Raw genomic sequence first — 18,331 nt, forward strand, 5'->3', positions numbered from 1 at the left:
ACAACAGAATAACTTTTTGAAGTTCTTAGGACAGATACTACTGTACCAGTAAAAATGGTAAAAACAGGTAAAACATACTTGATATGACAACCATCAGTTTCTGATCACTTGCATTACAATATGGTTTTATTCTACTGTAATAATCTTTCAGCAGCATCTATTTTTTAACATACCTGTACTGATACACTATCAAGCTACTTCACTGCACCATTTTTGCTCTGTGCTCCATCTTCTGTAAGCTTTTTTTGCTCAGGTAGTGTGTGTTTTCTCTTGGCTGATATGCAGTTGACAAGAAATTGGTGGTTTAATCAAAGAATTACTCATAAATAGCATTATTTTCAAATATGTTCATTAATGGAAGACAAATTTCCATTCTTGGGATTTTACGTGCTTTGCAAGTATGGGGTTTGTATCCACATACAAGGTCTAGTGAGGAAATGGAACCACTTATCTCAGGCTAAACTGCTGCCTCTAAAATTTGTTAGGCAAAATGGAGATGATTTGTTTTGCCATGAATTTTGACATCTTCCATATGCAACTCGTAACTGCCTGTAATGTCAAAATACACATTTCAGCTTCTAATCTGCAGCAAGCAAAAAAAAAAAAAACAACACAAAGCAATTATCAAGGAAAGGAATTTGAAGTATGTAAGCCAGAAAGGTTCTACCATAAAAATATTTAGACTTTATCCTCAGAATATCAGTATAACATTATTGCCTAGGGAATAATATTTCCACCCTTACAATTGAGAATGATGACAAAATTCATGTTTAGGACTGATGAAAACAGTCCTGTAGAGTTCTGCACGCTTTTTATTAATATTCTTGGTATTTAAACATAGCCCTCTCTAAATATCCTTTGTCTCTCATTTTACCTTCAGTTGAATTTGAAAAAGTTTAAAAATGATAAAAAGAAGTGGAAAGCTGCTCTTACCTTAGCACTGAATTCCAAAAGAGGAACCATTAACTCCTAATTTTTAAAAACTGGTTATGTGTCTCTGGAAAAACTAAACAACATTCTTGATAAAAGCAAGAGGATTATTTTGAACCAGTATTAGGTATAGCATTAGATTTTGAAAGCTGTAAAATGAAGAATTTAAAAAGGTTTGAGTTTGTCTTACTGCTCTTACATTAAAAGTTCCTTTTATGTAATCCCTAGGTAATTTTGAAAAACAAGTTACCTTTAAATTTCAGATTTTTGTTTTCCCAGTTTGTTTTCATGGAGCAAAGTAAATCAGGCATGTCTTGTTTAACTTTAAGGTAAAGAATATCCTCTCCATTGTTCCCCTCCCCCCCCCCCCCGTATATGTAACCACTGAAATATTTATCTCTGGGAAAAAAAAAATGCAGGAATGGCTGAAAAAAAGCTCCAGCAGGGAGGCTAAAGGGTGCAACTATTTAACTATTTTAGGGTAGAAAGTATGGCTGGGCTGGAGCTCTTGAATATTCATCTTACAGAACTGCATTGCTCTTAGAGGTACTTACTTTTCTTCATCTCTGTAGTTAATCAGTAATGAAGAATTATATTGTATGTCTAGATTAAGACCATCACCTGTGCCTTCAAATGCCAGTTTTAAAAAGGAAACTGAACAGTAAGTAGTTACCCATGTTTACAAGCTAAGGACTAACTTCACAGTAAGCATTGTTAACAATTAGTGTGGAAATACACAAAAGTTACTTTTCCTAGATCAGAACAGAGAGCAACATTTGCTTGCTCAATTTGAGGGAACGGTTAGCCAGCAGAGATGGGATTTCTCCCTCTTCTGTTGGAACCCTTACAGAAAACTAGTACTTTTATCCCACATGCTTCTCGGATTTAGTTTTGACCCAGAAATGCCAAACAGCAGATGAAGCAGATAATCCTGGAGTAAGTAATCTGGTACTATTAAAAAAATTGTGAATACCAGATGAAGGTTCCTGCTGTTTGCTTTATGACACTGACACAGATTCTAGTTCCAGATCATCAAAGTAGTGCTCGAGGTGTCACACTGAGACAAGAGGTTTTTTGCACAAATGCCTCTAAATACACTTTGTGTCACAACAATTTTTGTTGTGTCGATCATGTTTCCTGAAATGGTTATCTTTAAATACTCTCTACAGATGAGCAGCCTTTCAAGGCCATGCAGTCTCATCATAAAGGTATCAGTAAAATTAGCCCTGTACTTCATTTTAAAATTGCATGCTGAACTTGCTTGGAAAAAACAAAACCCAAAAACTTTGCTTGTACTCAGAATATTGCTCAGTAGCCATTTAAAAGCCATTCACTAGCCATTTAAAAGATAGTCCAGACCAAAGTTTAGTTTAACTGCAAAGTTAATACAAATGACCTAGCAGAAATAACCTCTTACAAACTGCACAATCATACTGTAAACTACTTTTGCTCAAAGTGTAATTAAAAAAACAGAACTTATAGTGAATCATAAAGCTTCTGCAACTCAAACATGAATTAAATTTTTAAAGAAAATACAATTCAGTAACAATTCAAGTGGCTCAGAAGAGATGTGTTTTAATACATAACTTTCCGGCCCTCTATCAGTGTTGCCCTTAATCAGAAAAGACAAATCAGCAGCTGGAGACAGTCCTCCTAAAGAACTGCCACACTTAAAAGTAGTAAATGTTGGAGCTTCTCCCTGTGCTTTCAGTAACAGCATCTGCCAGCTGCAACTGAGGACAGGAGGTACATGGAAATGGGGCTGAGACTCAGAAGGATGTGTCTCAATCCTAGAAACACATGGAGATGGAAAAGGCTAAATGTCTGCTCCCCACACAGTTAAGATAAGTAGTGGTTAAAACTAATTTCAGTCACAAAAGAAACAATTATTTAATGTTGTACAGATATGAACTGTAAGATCACTGATATAAAATTATTTAGTTACCTCATTTAATTTTGGCTACTTCATTTAACCTGAATCAAGGTTTTCCCTTCAAGTTAAATACATTTGGAAAAAAAAAATTACTGTTGCAATTAATACTGAAAGTTATCTACTTACTATGCAGTGTGCAATATCCAGTTTGTGCTGTGAAATTAATTCAGCTGTATGTTTGTAACTCCAGTACTAGTACTACTGCTCTCTGCCTGGATATAGCACAATTGTATTTGCTTTCCAGCAGGTGCTCCAGGAGGCATTTCCTGCCACTATACACTTGATTATTTTAAAACAATGGTAGGAACCGAACTTGTATGGTCTTCGGCCCCATTCCTGAAACACTCGCTGTAAGAATACAGAAAACTTTTTCTGAATTCTAAGTACTTTGAGGTATAATGTATTAGCTCTTAAATCCCTTCTGTAAGAAAGGAGAAGCTACGCTCATCATAATTCCTAGTGGGTTTTTGTAGATACACATTTTTTAGCAGGGAAAAAAAAAAGCACCCTAAACAGCTTTAGCAACAGTTTTTAACAGCTTATGCTTTAAACGGCAAGAGAAGAGCCATATTTAACATCACCACTCAGTTTACAAGACAGCATATGTTAGGCCAAAGAGGAAGAGAATCCTCTTGGTATTAAGGGATTTTTTTCCATGCAATCAGTTTAACTTTTTAAATATATTTTAGTTTTTCTGTTGCCATACAAAAAACTATCTGAAAACTTTACCAGGACTGCACAAGTAAACCACAGGGCACATTCATTCTAACTGTGCTGTAATAAGTAAAACCATCGCTAAATAAATAGCTGGATTGCTACCAAAGAGTGCACCTTTAGTTGCCTTTATTAAGAAGTAGCAGAATCCTCATCAGCCCCAGAAAGGTGCATGAAAAGTTCTCCAAGTTCTGTTACTTGATCATCTGTGCTGGTCACAGTCCTACTTTCTCTGTCTTCAATAAAGTCCCACAGACGAACAGAATTGAAGAACTGCAATAGAAAAAAAAAAATCTTATTTAGCTTGACATACTTCAGTTAAAGTATTTTCCGTTATCCTCCGTCCTCCTTAAAAACAAAAAAAGGCTGAACTTGATACTTAAAACAGCAATACTTGCTGTTAATTTAAGTGACAACTGGTCTCTTTAGTGTTACCGTATAAATAATAGTTTGTCAGACAGGGCAGCATTAATGAGCTGTATCTAATATCTCAATACTATTAAAATAATTAGGCCTGTCTTGACCATTCAGGATGGCGGCCAAGGCACGATGAGTTTCTGAGAAGTCTTTAACCATCTTAGCTGGTCTCAGTGATAGCTACATGCAGGCAACTGAGAGTAGTTTTTAATTGTACTATAGGTGAAAGCTCTACCTGGTTTGTTTCTTTGTAGAGAGGTTTGCAATGAGAAGCACTGGTTAAAAAAGATAAATTTTTGTTATTAAATGAAAGGTGCCCTCTCTCCCCAACAACAAACTCTTCAAACTTTTCCCTCATGGAAATTCGGGGGATGTTTTCTTCTCTTAAGGCCATGCATTACACGGACCACATTTAAGTGGTACCCTTCACATTCAAAAAGTGTTTTCAATTACAACTGACTGGAGTATTCCCTTACCCGCACAGTCCCCTCAGAGCTGAGCTGTTTCCTTGGTTTTTCAGGTTCAGCTCGTGTCCCATCTGGATAGGCATGAAGGTAAAGACACTTTCCTCCAAACGGACAAGTTCCTTTCCCTTGTTCAAAGTACTTGCAGGGTTTTTTTCTGATTCAATTAGAAGAGAGAGTTATTAACTTCAGTGACTTTGGAAGCAGATACAGTTAATTTGCCATGGTTTAATTATCTCATCATATTCAGAGTACTACTGTTAAAAACAAAACCAACAGTACTACTGTTAAGACCAAAACTCTTGGTGTGTTAACTGGCAACAGTTAAATAGATGGGAAAGAAAACTAAAGGTGAACAAAGAAATACATAAAAGAGCAGCATCATAAGTTAAAAAATAACAATAAGAAAAAAATCTTAAGACACTAAAAGTGAAGGATGTCCAAAGAATGCCCTCTATCCTGCACAGGTATGTTCTCATTCCCATGAACATAATCTATCGCTTTCTACCGCTTAGTTTTTATGAACCAGTTCCTTGCATCATCTCCTTTGGAAGTTCTGTGACAATACTGTATTAATTTAAGTTTTCATCAGCTTTGTTGTTCAACTAAGTTGTTCTAGTGACATAGCTTTTTTTTTTTTTTTTTTTTTTTTTTTATAAAGGCATTACTAGGGATGGAGTGGAGTTTGTTGTGTTGTTCTACCATGAAAAATAGATGAAGGTGAAGCTACAGAGAAATTGCAACTGAACTTATATGCAAACTTAATATGCAAATAGTGATAAAACTGAGCCCTAAGTCCTAAACACAGCCTCCCAAATAGCAACTGAAGGGAGAAGAAAGCTCAACAATAACAAGAAACAAACACCACCACAAAAAAACAAACAAACAAACAAACAAACAAAAAAAAAAAACAAAAAAAAAAAAAACGCAGGCAGTGCATTAAAAATGGAATTTGTCTTGGGTTAGAACACAAGTGATCTGTGACTTCCAGTTTTCTAAGTTTGGCTTGTTTTTTTCTGTGCTGGCATATGAATCAGAATGGGTTTGTGCTGGGATGACCCCCTGCTCTGAGCTCAGACTCCCCTTCAGTGAACATTTTATTAACATTTTCTCATTGTGTGTAATATTACATCCTCAAAGCTAAACTGACTGCCAAGGCAGGTACTTGTAAGACCACTTTGGTACAGAGATGCTTAGGTACAACACATTAGTCTTAGCCAAACACTTAAAGCAAAAACCATTTTTGTATTCTCAAAATACAAAAGCAAAAGCCAAAACCAAAACCCAGCTCATAACACTACCTGATGGCGCTATTCCAATAAAACAAAAGCTTGCCTTACTTAGAATGTGCAGTCATTTAAAAACTGCCTACGCCAAGATATTGAGCACAACTTACTACGCTCAGCACAAAGTCCTTCAGGATTAAAGTGAAAAACCACACCAGCAATAGGGTATTGAAAACCAACAGTATCAAGAACCTCAGTGTAAAGTGATTAATTTTATTCAAGTATTTTGCCTGACTGTAAGGTAAAACAAGAAGCTGGATTGAAAATGGATTAAAGATTTAATGGAGTAGTACAGCTTTCAGCAATTCTGCTGAAAAGTTGTAACAATACTTCAAAGGCAAATCTTCCCAAACAGCTACAGCTTTAAATCAAACCTATTTTTTTCTGCAATCCAAAGGGCAAATTTTAAAAGTTGGTGCATATCACAAAATAAAGCTGCACAACCTTTAGCAAAATAGTCATGACTCATTTGGGTCAAGCATAAATCTACTTGCTTCCCTTTAAAAGAGTGAGCAATGAGATAAGTTAATGGTTCCTTATTGTTCCCTGAACTAAGTGACCTGTACATACTCCAGGCAAGCACAGCTTTGCAAAGCTGCTGTAAAACAACACTTTAGCAGACCTCTCCCAGTGCTCCAATCACCAGGCAAATCTTTATTAGACAATAAAGGGAATGGAGTGATGTATTTTCCATTTCCAGTAGCCATTACAAAAGACTTGTGAAATTTTAAGCCCATATATCAAGATATTATCACAAAAATCAAGCTTTCCTTCCTTACTTGTTTTCTCCATAACTGACAGCCTTCCAGGCAATTACATCCAAAGGATCAGCAGAAACTGTACAAGTCCAGTTTTGGCAAGTGAAACGACAAAGCCTCAACCCTTCAGAGCACAATGAGTTTGAGCAACTTCTGATCTACAAATACAACAGCCCCTTTCACAACAGCTGAAAAGTTAAGCTAAATAAAAACGGTGTGCCGTTAACAGAGATTCAGAGTTATTTACTGAATGGTTTGTAATCACCTAAGTATCAAAATACAGGGATTTTAATTGAGTAAGTCTTAGTGTATCTTAAAGACAATGTAAGTAATATCTATGGTTAATGAACTTACCCCACTCCCTGCTTAAATGCTTCAATCAGCTCATTCTTCTTCTCCTGGTCTTCTACCCAGTATGCACTAGGGATGACAAACTCTGATATCACACGGCACTCTGGACAAGACCTTAATGGATCAAGACAAGAAAGGAATGCTTTGTTACTTTCTGAAAGCAATACTTAATAAATTAGCCCAAAACTGCAGGCTCCTGAGTGAAAGGGCGACAGTTTGTCACACGGATGCATCAGACAGCTTCACGGGTTAGTACAGCACATTTCTGACTTGTTTCAACTGAAATAATCCGAAATGGCACGGTCAGGCTTGTGCTGCCTTGCATTTGTTTCAAAACTTGAACAAAAGCGATAGATATTTCCTGAAGAAACATAGCTAAAGGCCTGATACACAGAAATAAACTAACTGCTATGGAAGCGCTGCGGCTCCCATACAGCAGAAAGCCAAACCAGAAGAATAAAGGAAAAGGATTGTCCCTAAGCCTTTTGAAATATGATCTGAAATCTACAGCACTGATGAGTTGTTCATTTAGTGGTTTCACGAGATGGATTTATTCATTAGGAACTAAGATCAAGAATTAAATAAGCAACTTCTGGTACCCCAACAAGCCTAGGAAAACCTTTATTACCTGGTACCTCCCTGTAAGTCCCATAAAAACACCTCGTGTCTCTGCAGGCATTGCTTTTGAAATTTATCCAAGTCCGTCATTTAGAGTAACTATACAAAAACTGGTATGTTCAGTATTGTGAATAATTTAAAAAATATTTTTGGAGAATTTATATCAGTGCCTAATCACACCCAAACCTGATTCCAGAGCACTGTTTCTGCAAAAAAACCACAGTCCCTGTTGTAACCAGAATAGCTCATTAGGCAGGTACAGAGACAACTTTCACTTCAATGGAATTCATAATGAAAGTTGCCCAGGAAAGTCGACTTTGGCAGCAGACTGAAAATATTTCCCTCCTCTTGCTCAGTGTGCTTGTATCTCGAAAGAGTTTTCAAAGAGATTCTAAGAAAAGGAAATTGCCCTAATTGGATGTTTAAAATTCTTTCATCTAAGGAAGAATCTGTTTAGATTATGTTTTTTACATAGTTAGAAGATGAAGGCGTTTACTCAGACACAGATGTGTGATTAACGGAAGGTTTAGCTTGAGTAAGCTATATTTGAGAGAAGAATGCAGTAATTAAGCACATAGATAGGAAGGAGTTACTGTTTTGCAAGCAGGTTCCTGTGAAGGAAGCAGGGGCAGAAGTCAACTCAGCTCTTCTGCAGCTGAATGTTTGCACTTTGCCATATGGTCAATGCAGTGAGAGAGGGTTGAGTTAAAAATGGCCAACATGCTTAGCTGCAGTAAACTTACCAAAACTTAAACTTAGTTGCAAGTAAACTTACCTGATGCCTCCTACCTGGACGTGGAGGTTGATCTTCTCATCTCACAGACATACTCTGATGCCTTGCACTTTCCCAGCACTCGGACCAGGATTTTCTGAGCTTAGATCTTATTAATGGCTAGGCTAACATTTACTGCTAAGGAATGACCACATTTATTTCCAAATCAAGTCAAAGCACACCGCAGAGCCCATCTCACTGACACAGGCCACAGTCTAGTTAACACAAACTTACTTTATGATGGGATTCTCAAACTGCTTGGCACATCTCCACTGCCGGATGCAGGACAAACAGTACGTGTGATTGCAGTTGGAAAGGATCCCAAACCTCCTCTCAGAGGCTGACGGTTTTTCATATACCACTTCCATGCAGATACTGCACACTTTGTCCTGACTTGCCTGAAAGGCAAAGGCCTTCTCCATGTCGTGCTCGAATGTTGCCATGCACATCTGTCACAGGAGAGATGTCAGTGGTTATTGTAGTCATAGAGCAGCCTGTTCCTTGTAAAACAGAAGTGTCTATGACAGAAATCTGACAGGAAACACAAGGTACACTGATTAAGAGCATCATTGCTACCCTTCGTAATCATTGTTTATTTTTAATTACTTCAAGGGCGATCACACAATTCAGCCTTCTGATGTTCTCTGCAGCTTCAGAAGCATCAGAAGTAAGGCTGCCTGAACACTCGCAATGTACACCTGCCTGCATCTGTCATGGAACAGCTATCACACAAGGAAATGCTTCAAATACTCCTAAATATCATTTAATTCAGGGTCCAGAATGGATACCACACTCAAGATGTTATCCTGTTTGTTATTAAAGCCACCCTCTTCATTCAGCAGGTACTAAGCTTTACCCTAGATAAGGGATTAGTCCCTTATTACGGGCTTTCCTAGAGCATCTCATCAGGGTATCCCAGTACTGACCATCAACCGATTTACTTTTACAGCACTACAGGGTGAGCTGGTGCTTGTGCCCGCATGTGGGATGAGAACTCCCACAGCAGCACGTTTTGCCAGCATCTGCTGGGAGCGCAAGAACTGAGACTCTGGCCCCTCAGATTCCACTCCAGGCTGTGGAGGGACCATGACTCAGTAACCACTGAAGCTTCTGCTCTTTCTCCTCCTCAGCCTTGAAATTAAAACTGTTCCTCACCTGCTCTGACCTAAATCTGGGGACAGGGAAGAGCAGCCTCTTAAGGCCTTCCTAACCCAGCCAATGCCTCATCCAGTCCCCCCATCCTTCCTACTTAAGGTTCATCTCCAAAATCTTTGTACTCCGTTCAGTCTGCCCCTGTTTTACACTGCCCTGAAATCCACCCTGAACAAGCTGGGATATTTGAAGAGGCGACTCGGCAGACCAGCAGGGTGGTTGCTCTAAGACAGCAGCCTACCACTGAGACCTCTTGTAAGCTCCGAAAGACATTTTCCTGGTAGAGTTTCAGGGTGTTGTGGTCTCCCAGAACTGCAGGCAAGTTTCTCATAAGGAGGAAAAGGGGAAAAAAAGAAGTTGCTGTATAAAGCTACTTGCACCGCGGTTACGATTTAAGTCCTAGATACTTAAACAGACCTCTGTTAGGATCACTGTACGGCCAGAAAAACAGCACAACAGAAGCCCTTTGGAACAACAAGCTATTCTACACAAAACACCTTTGGATTTTAGATCAAACAAATCCAATCTTGCAGCAAGCAAACCAAATCCAACGCAATTTCATGTTACTATTACCATCTCGTGAGCCTTCCTCTGTTCTTGGTCGAAAGGGTGAAGTACTTGCAATCCACAGATCTCACACACGTCTCCGTGCAGGTAAAGGCAGCGATCTCCAAAGTGGCATGCTCCTGCTGCAGCGTAAGGACACCACTGCTCTCCATCAGCACAGGAACTTCCAGCCACAGGATCTTCCAGTCCACTGCAAATAGCTTCCAGATACGAATGGGGCTTCATTTCCACGTTATCAGTTTTGTCACTGCAACACACCACATCACTTGTGGCACTGGGCTTCTGCTTTTCTTCATTCAAGCCACTCAGATCTTATGAAAAAGAAACATAGTATGAACGACACAGGACAATGCACAAAACCTACTCAAGAAGCTTCCTGTACTTTCTTTTCAAGGAATAGTAGTTTTTTTGTTTGTTTGTTTGTTTTTTGTTTTGTTTTGTTTTTGTTTTAAATTCCTTCACAATTACATCTTCTCATCCTTAAGCCTAGTTTGGTCCCAAACTGCAAGAATTTTCACAAACTACTTACTGAAAAGACGAATTTCAAGGTCTCTTGAGCTGTCTTCTATTTACAAACAGGATAAAAAATCCTCCCATTTCACATCGGGGCAACTGGCTCGTTTGGTGCGACTGTGATAAGGGGTAGGAACAGCATGCTGGCAACAGGGGGACTCAGCTCCTGTCCCTGGGTGCGAGGCATGGAGGGACACCTCTGGGGCTTGTGTTCCTAGGCACTGACACAATCCTCCACAGAGTGGTGCCCTGGCACAACGCAGCCAGGCTTCTCACCATTTCAGATGCCCTCTCATTGAGAACAAAATGCACAAAAGGAGTGGGAATATTTTAACAATATTCCCAACCTATCTACCAAAAAATCCACTGCAGACCATAAACCCCTTTCAGGGAACACCAGGTTACAAGCAGGTCAGTTAAATGCTGTCACTGAAAGGTACTGACAGGCACAAGTGTTTACAGGAAAGGGGACTCATGACTTAGGAAGGCCTACAGCACCCCTCTCCAGCTGAAATTCAAGTAACAAAAAAAAGAAAAGGTGAAGAAATACCCAACTCCCATAAAGATCAGAGGATGACATCACTGAAGATGAGCACAGAACCAGCTCTACTCACTTCTGTCCCGGAGCACTAGTGTTTTCTTTTCCCGTCTGCCAGTCTCACGCAGCTTGCTCTTGATTACCGGTGCGTTGTGCTCGGGAGGCTGGCGAGGGCTGTGCAGCACTCCCGACGTGAGGGGAGGTGGCACAGGAGCTGCTGCACCCCCTGACGCAGGAAGCCTGGTGTGATCATATCTATGAGAGAAACAGACAAAATAACTGGTATGAAAGATAAACCGAGGCACAGCAGAGGGACAGCTCCCTCGATGCATTTCCCTGTCCTTTTTGTAACAAAATAAAGCTGCATAGCTACTTTAGCTACCTTTAAAAAAAAATAAAAATAAAGGGTTGTTTTAACAAGTTGACTGAAATGTTGACTCTCTTTCAAGGCCAGACTAGAAGTTTCTCAGTCTCAGAAAACAGATGCCTCTGAACGCACACCTGGATTTTCTTCTCTAGAGACACCAAGCATAGCTGAAAGAACATTATTCATGTGCATATTAAATCAGATCTTCGTCATCTCCCCACACAAACAGGTTTGCTGACATTTCTCAGAGAAGCAAAATTAAAAGATGTGCAGTATGGACTGACATTTTTTGATCTTGTTTTCCCCTTCCAAGCAGCAACACTTAAGACCTCATGCTGCCACACCACAGGCAGGAAGGAGACGTGGTGTTTGTGTGCAGGACAGGGAAGGATTCAAGACACCTGGCAAAATAATGGAAACATGCTTAGCAGTAGAACAGGAGCAACCGGTGCAGCTAAGCCACAGGCACACCTGAATGCTAGAGTGCTACTGGTGAGAACAGAAATATTCTCCACACTCATTTCTGGTCCTGTACTTAGCGCCCAGTTTTGCCATACACGTCAGTAGGTTACGTGCATCGCATGCCCTCAGCTGTCCCCAAACAGCTGGAGCAGAGCAGCACAGGCTGCAGGTGTCCTTGTGCTCCTCGCAGCGTGCCAGGTGCTCCCAGCGAGCAGCACAGCCAGCAGCAGTGTTACAAACGGCCAGTTCCATCTGAGCAGCTTATGGGAGTCAGGCAGCTCACTGAGGTTTGGCTTCTCGCTCCAAGCCTGATACCATTAACAATGCCAAAGAAAGGATCGGAACAAAGCTATTACAAACATAGTAACACCCTGAAACCTCCAGCTCCTGTCAGGCGAACGCGCAAACACACATTTCTTATCTGTGGCCAGAATTTGGCTGTGAAGGACCCCGGACTGGCGGGATGTGACAACATTCACCACCACACAGCACTTACTGGAGGTCTCAAGGAGCCTCAACCAGAAGGCTGCAGGAAAGGGTGCAAAGCTTTTCACTTTTCCCACAAAACCTAGGGGAACATGAAAAAAATGCACTTTGCTCTAAGACAGAGCTGGAAGTCCTCAAGATTTGTCATTAGGATCTGCAGGAGCACGGCTGTGAGCTCCACAACGCAACCCAGCACAGCGCTGCTGAAACGAGGCCCCTTGCCCACCGCGGTAACACGGGAAGCGAAGCACTGCCAGGTGCCATTCCTCGTGAGGCTGCACACCTGAACTTCTGGGTTTAGCATTTAGCAGTTCTCATAGTAATAAGGATGGAGTAAGAACATATGGGAAACCTGGAGCTGAGTTTCTACAGGATAGGATCATCCCTGAAGCTAGGACACTGTCAAACTACAACACTGCATTCGTGAGCCAGTTTTAGCAGTGTGAGACAGGGCTCATCATCGCTTAACGCAGCATTTCATCCCTTTTGCTGTTCAGAAAGCCCCGGCTCTTCCTGATCCTCGTGTCCCCGGGGTTTCAGGCCCAGGGCACGCACCGCTTCCCCCGGTCCCTCGGAGCGCAGGAGGCCGGCCCGTTACCTGCAGCGCGCTCCGTAGGCACACTGTCCCTTCTGGTAGTACTTGCAGATGGTGGATGACTTGCTGGTGGCCAGGTCGTGCGAGAACAGGCACTTGCTCCCCTCCCGGCACACTCCTTGCAGGTAGTACCTGTGGGGAAGCAGCGCAGCGCTCAGGAACCCATTTTGTGGGGACGAGCCCGGCGGCGGCCGCCACCTCCCCCGGGGGGCGTCCCCCCGGCCCCTGCCCGAGCCCCCCTCCGGCGCCGAGCCCCGGTCGGGCAGGGGCTGCCCGCGGCCCCGCGGCTCACCTGCAGGTCACCTGCTTGGTGCTCATCGCCGCCGCCTCCCCGGTTCCGCTGGGCCGCGGGGGAAGAGGCGGGGCCGGGGCCGCCTCCCCGGCCGGGCCGGGCCGGGCCGCGAGCGCCGCTCAGCGGGAGGGCGGCGGCGGCGGCGGGGCCATGGAGGCGGCCCCCGAGCCGGGCCCCGTGCTGCGGCTGCGGCACTGCGGCGCCGCCATCTTCTGCCGCCGGCCGCCGCCGCTCTGCCCCGCCTGCGGCCGCCCCCTGCGCGGAGCCGGCCTGGCCGCGGCCCCCGTGCGCCTCCCCTGCCCCTTCCGACACGGGCACCGCCAGCGCCGGGCGCTCCTCCTGCGGCCCGCGGCCGGCTCCTTCCTCGGGTAGGGGCCGCGGGGGTCGCGCTCCGAGGGAGGGCGCCTGCGGGCGGGCGGCCCCGCTCAGCCCCTGGCGGTGTTTGTCTTGCAGGGGGTACGACGGGGGAGCCGACCTGCACGTGGGGATAACCAACGGCGACGGTAAAATGTAGCTGGGAGCTGCCGTGCGGGCCCCTGACCCGAGCCTCTCTGCCCTCTGCACCCCTCTGCCTGAGGTAATGGGGTTGCTGAAGCCCCCTCTGCCACCGTGACTGCTGGTAGGAGGGCGGCTGCAGCACACACACGGCTGGTGCCTTGCTGGGGAACGGTGCAAAGGTTCCTTGTGCACACCACAGGAATTGGAAACGGGATTAGTTTTGGACTGCAGGAGTATCACACCAAGATCAAAAAACCCCAATCCAACCATTTATCCTGCCGCCCAGCAGTGAGCGCAGGGCTTCAAGCCGAGGGCACCAGTCCCAGTTCCACCTAAATGCTGAGGAGGTGCAGAGGGAGGGACAGGTGACTTGTACTCCTGACACGGAAACACAAAGCTAGGCAGCCTATTAAAAAAAAGTTCACCCAAATAAAAACGTTTTCAGGAAATCTTGACTTAAACATAGTTCTAAGTCAAAAATCATCCCTAATAAAAAAAGAGCCACAGTAAGTCGTGACAGGTTCTCAGAGTGGCTCATTGTTCAATATCTCACTTGAGATGTTTATTTAATTGAAAACTAGTCTAATCAGGAGGTTTCAAAAAAGAAACATGTCTGTCCTTAGGTTGTTTTCCTTATCAAAAGCTCCAAAATAACATTGTGAAAAATAAGAACAGTTGTTCAATAAAAGTAAACACTGCATTTTCTACTCTAGCCATAGAAGGCCACTGATGGGAAGCTATGATCTTAACTAGTTAAGAAAGAATGGCATTAAGGAAAATTACTTTTCAAAATCACGGAAAAGTACATGTGAAACCATTTTCTCCAGTGCTATCTGTTGCTCTTTGTTTTCAGGAGTGGTATATAACTACGATGAGGAGGGCATTCACAGAGATGAAACTGGATGGGAACAGTGCATTAGTGTCCCACTAGTACAGCCAGATATGTTTGAGCTTCTTCAGCAGTGGGATAAGCTCCTAGAGGAATTTTCTGTGGGAGAGGCCTGGCTTCCTCACAGGTAGGTTGTTTAAAAGGTGAATGTAATAAAGGTACTTAGCCTGGGATGATAAATTAAGCTATTCTATTTTGGACCTATGAGGCTTGTGGTGCATTCAGCTCCTTCACAACACACATTGCTAACAAACTCAACTCTTCCAGGTTGTCTTGATGCTCGGTGGCCTTGCTAATCTGCAAGTGTTTTTAAGTAGCTGGACTATAAAAGTGCTAAAATAAGAGAACATTTTAGGGGACTTTTCAGCAACAAAATAATCTTGCACAAAAAGGAACACTTCACTGGAACATTACCTTTGAAGAGTATACCGCTGGGTACAGAAGTACAAAAATTCAGGTGCAATTCTGTAATAATTTCTAGGGTTCAACAGTTTTAGAGGTATTTAGATTTAAAGGCTGAAATCATGACTACACTGATGAGATTCTTGCCCAGATCTTACCTCCAGATGACTTCTTTGCTGACAGCGGTCAGAAATGGGAAAAATAATGAGGCTTTTCTAGCTCTTCCAGCAGGTTGGTAACATTGCTTTGGATAGTTACACACAGAAAGACTCCCATAGATTTTGAATTGAAGCAGCATGTTCCATCCAGAATGTTCAGTTCTTTGCAACTTTCCTTCAAGTTAATGCCTGATGACGGTGTTACAAGTTATGCAGCCCAGCAAAAACATTCAGTGCCACATCACCAAGCCTATTGGTGACAAAGCAGCTGCTGTCCCAGAAATCACCAGTCCTTGAACTGCTCATTGATAATGGTACATTTAACAAGCAGTCTGTCAGAGCAGAGTTTTGTGAAGTGTTTAAGTTAATGGAAGTAGATGTCATCTTACGTAAAAACAACAACAAATCAAAAGTAGTTTTTAGCAATTCTGCATGTGTTTGACTATAAATTTTCAGAGATAGTGTATTATCTCCCTAATATCAGGAGATGAAAGAATTTGACCTGGAGGTATTTCTTAAAATTATTCTAGAACACAAATCCTTTTGGCTTTATAATCATCTTTGACACTTCTACATTTCCCAGTGCTTTAATGTTATTACTGAAGTTAACTTGATGTCAAAAAAGCAATGGCAGAAGGTGGGTAGATGCATGCATCTCTTCCACAAGCTTTCCTTCTGTTTTCCCCATGTGCCACCTCCTGGCAAAGCGACCTAATTCAGCACTGAGCCTAAGTGAATCCAGCATTTTTGCTATGTAATTTTCCATTGTTTTGCGCTGCAGTGATGGTCCCTATCAAAATTCCTCCTACTTTTTTTTTTTTTTTTTTTGATGACAACTATTTTGGTAAAGAGCACTGTAGCAAATTCTTGCTTACTGCATGGGATCTCATATGTCACTTCAAATAAATACCTTTAACAAACCAGAAGAGCTTTGGAGAAAACAGTGAGCAATCCTGAACTGGGCTCAGGGTTGATTTTGATAGCAATAGTCCTCAGAACTTGCAAGAAGATCTCATAAATTCCCAGGGCTGACATGCAAGGCTTGCAGATGATTCCCTGTGGCAACACAAACCATGGAGCCACTGACAGTATGAGACTAGGAGTGAGTCACAGGGCTAGGAAGAGCAATAGAGAAGTGACATGGGATGAGGCAGTTACAGAAGCAGCTTGAGAAGTAGGCAGATAGCAGACAGGAGACTGACCATCAAATCCAGTTGCACAGGGCCAACAGAAAAAGCACCACTTTGCGGCGAGGGAAAGGAGTAAGTTACTCAAGTTGTTAGTGACCAACATGAAACATTTGGCAGAATCTGCAAAACATTCTGACAGTGAAAAATAAAGGTGTTGTGCTCCTAGCTTTGGATAGTGGAAAAAAGGAAAAAAAAAAAAAAAAAAAAAGACCAGGACATTTTAAATGGCTACTCCATTCAGGTAGTAGTGTTTCTGTCCTTGCACACTTGGTACAAATGCTTGCCAATGGGAATTTGACTGGCACTCTGTACAGCAAAGCAACAGTATCAATTATATATCAGTGATAGAGTCTGCTTGATTTTAAAGCAAGCTTCCAAGTTAATGGCACACAAAGCAGCATATATAATGGCGCAGGATGTTACTGCTGCAGGAAGAACTTTTCAAGGTAACAGAGTAAAAACACAGGAGAAAGCAAAGATTAACAAGGTAAAAACAAAGTTAAGTATAAAAAATAAGAACTCCTTATTTTGAAATCTGCAGCTTTTGTTTTTGGTTTCATGCTCACAATTTCTAGTATCCCTGTCTGGAAAGCACAACTTGCTATTAATAGAATATATTTAAGCACCAGCAATGAAAGCAAATGGCAACAGATCTTGGAGATCGTGTGCTTCTTTATGTCACTCACTAAAATATTCCTTCATGCACAATGATTGAACAATTAGTGCTAACTCTTATTAATGAGATATTTTTCCTAGGTATGAAGAACATGACTACAATTGCTACACGTACGCACTAGCATTCATTAACAGCATACTGACTGCACAAGGAAAGCAGCAAATGAGTAAAAGTGAATTTACAGAGAAATTTGTGATCCCACAGACAAAGAATGCTTCTAAATATATTACCCTGCATCAGGAGCTAACTACTAAAGATTTCTACATTGTACCCCTTCCTGATCAAGAAAACCAGGGTGGAAATTGACAAGTTGTGATGTTAAAACACCTATGCAAAATATAGACACCCTAAAGCAAAATACAACATGAAAATAAAGCCTTAAGACTCCAAATCTCAGGGTTTAAGATATATGAACTGCTTGATGTATTTAAAAATACAACTTCATGTATGTTAACCTGCATATTATGGAAGGATGGTGAAACTAAATTTGTGTATTTTGAATGAAATAACATGCACATGATGTACATGCTGCAGAAAATTTCTATGGAAACTGGGAACTATGGAAATTTTTTTTTTTTCTTTTTTACATTCACTATACACTGTGTTCTGCCAAGAGCCTTAATATCAGAAATCATAACTGCTGGGTAATCAAGGGTTTTAACAAGTGAACTGCTGTAACTTAAGCTGTATCAAACCAAACTATCACTTTCCCTATCTGTTTACAGATAGGCAGAAAAGGAATTTGTGCTTGCCTGCTGCTCAAGTCTAAAGTCTATGACAATGCAAAGTCATTTTCCTTTACTTCAACTGCTAATAAATATGACAAGTAAATCCAGCCTCTTTGTCTGACATATTTCTTTTCCAATTCTTCTTTGCATTTTGTACACTTAATCCTCACACCAAGACAGATGCTTAGAATTAGAAGCTAGTCATGTAGTGTCATGTCTGTGCTGAGCAACAAACTCAGCATTTATCTGAGAGGTAAAACTTGAGAATTTACCAAAAAGAAACTTAAGTTTAAAGAGATGCTCCAACAGCACTTCTACCTATTGTAGATTATAGAAAAACATATACTGAGGATGAAATTCTACTGTTCATAATTTGGCACACTTTATTTACACATATTCTAGTTTAAGACAAGTATTCTGTCTTTTTCCTTCTACTAGTTTCTTCAAAATAAGGTAGGACACAAATCTAGACCCGAACTATCTGCTCGATGATGGAGAAGTAATCATAAAAGATTGTGGTTTTGCCCATATCTAGTGTATAATTTTGTATGCATAAACTGCATTAACCCTGCCCC

The 18,331-nt window shown here is 41.7% G+C and overlaps 2 protein-coding genes across 3 annotated transcripts; one reads left to right on the top strand and one right to left on the bottom strand.

Annotated features, from left to right (window-relative positions):
- Positions 1-49: 49 nt before the first annotated feature.
- Positions 50-13,334, bottom strand: MKRN2 (makorin ring finger protein 2). 2 transcript variants are annotated; one of them, XM_084292578.1, is made up of 9 exons: positions 13,216-13,334; positions 12,927-13,055; positions 11,090-11,268; positions 9,969-10,273; positions 8,478-8,692; positions 6,857-6,967; positions 4,471-4,615; positions 3,695-3,850; positions 50-2,720 (listed from the first exon to the last, which is right to left on the bottom strand). In XM_084292578.1, exons 1-8 carry the CDS (start codon positions 13,239-13,241, stop codon positions 3,710-3,712), a joined length of 1,251 nt encoding a protein of 416 aa, XP_084148704.1. In that variant the 5' UTR covers positions 13,242-13,334; the 3' UTR covers positions 50-2,720; positions 3,695-3,709. The 2 variants fall into 2 exon arrangements, with proteins under 2 accessions (XP_084148704.1, XP_084148703.1); XM_084292577.1 differs by lacking the exon at positions 50-2,720 and having other exon boundaries at positions 3,690-3,850.
- On the top strand, positions 13,323-17,856 carry MKRN2OS (MKRN2 opposite strand). The gene is made up of 4 exons (XM_084292579.1): positions 13,323-13,583; positions 13,669-13,718; positions 14,567-14,729; positions 17,109-17,856. The coding sequence occupies exons 1-4, from the start codon at positions 13,366-13,368 to the stop codon at positions 17,332-17,334; spliced, it is 657 nt and encodes a 218-aa protein (XP_084148705.1). The 5' UTR covers positions 13,323-13,365; the 3' UTR covers positions 17,335-17,856.
- The last annotated feature ends 475 nt before the right edge of the window (positions 17,857-18,331 follow it).

The sequence above is a fragment of the Netta rufina genome (genome assembly GCF_964035555.1).
Source record: "Netta rufina genome assembly, chromosome: 10".
In the NCBI taxonomy this organism is placed as follows: Eukaryota; Metazoa; Chordata; class Aves; order Anseriformes; family Anatidae; genus Netta; species Netta rufina.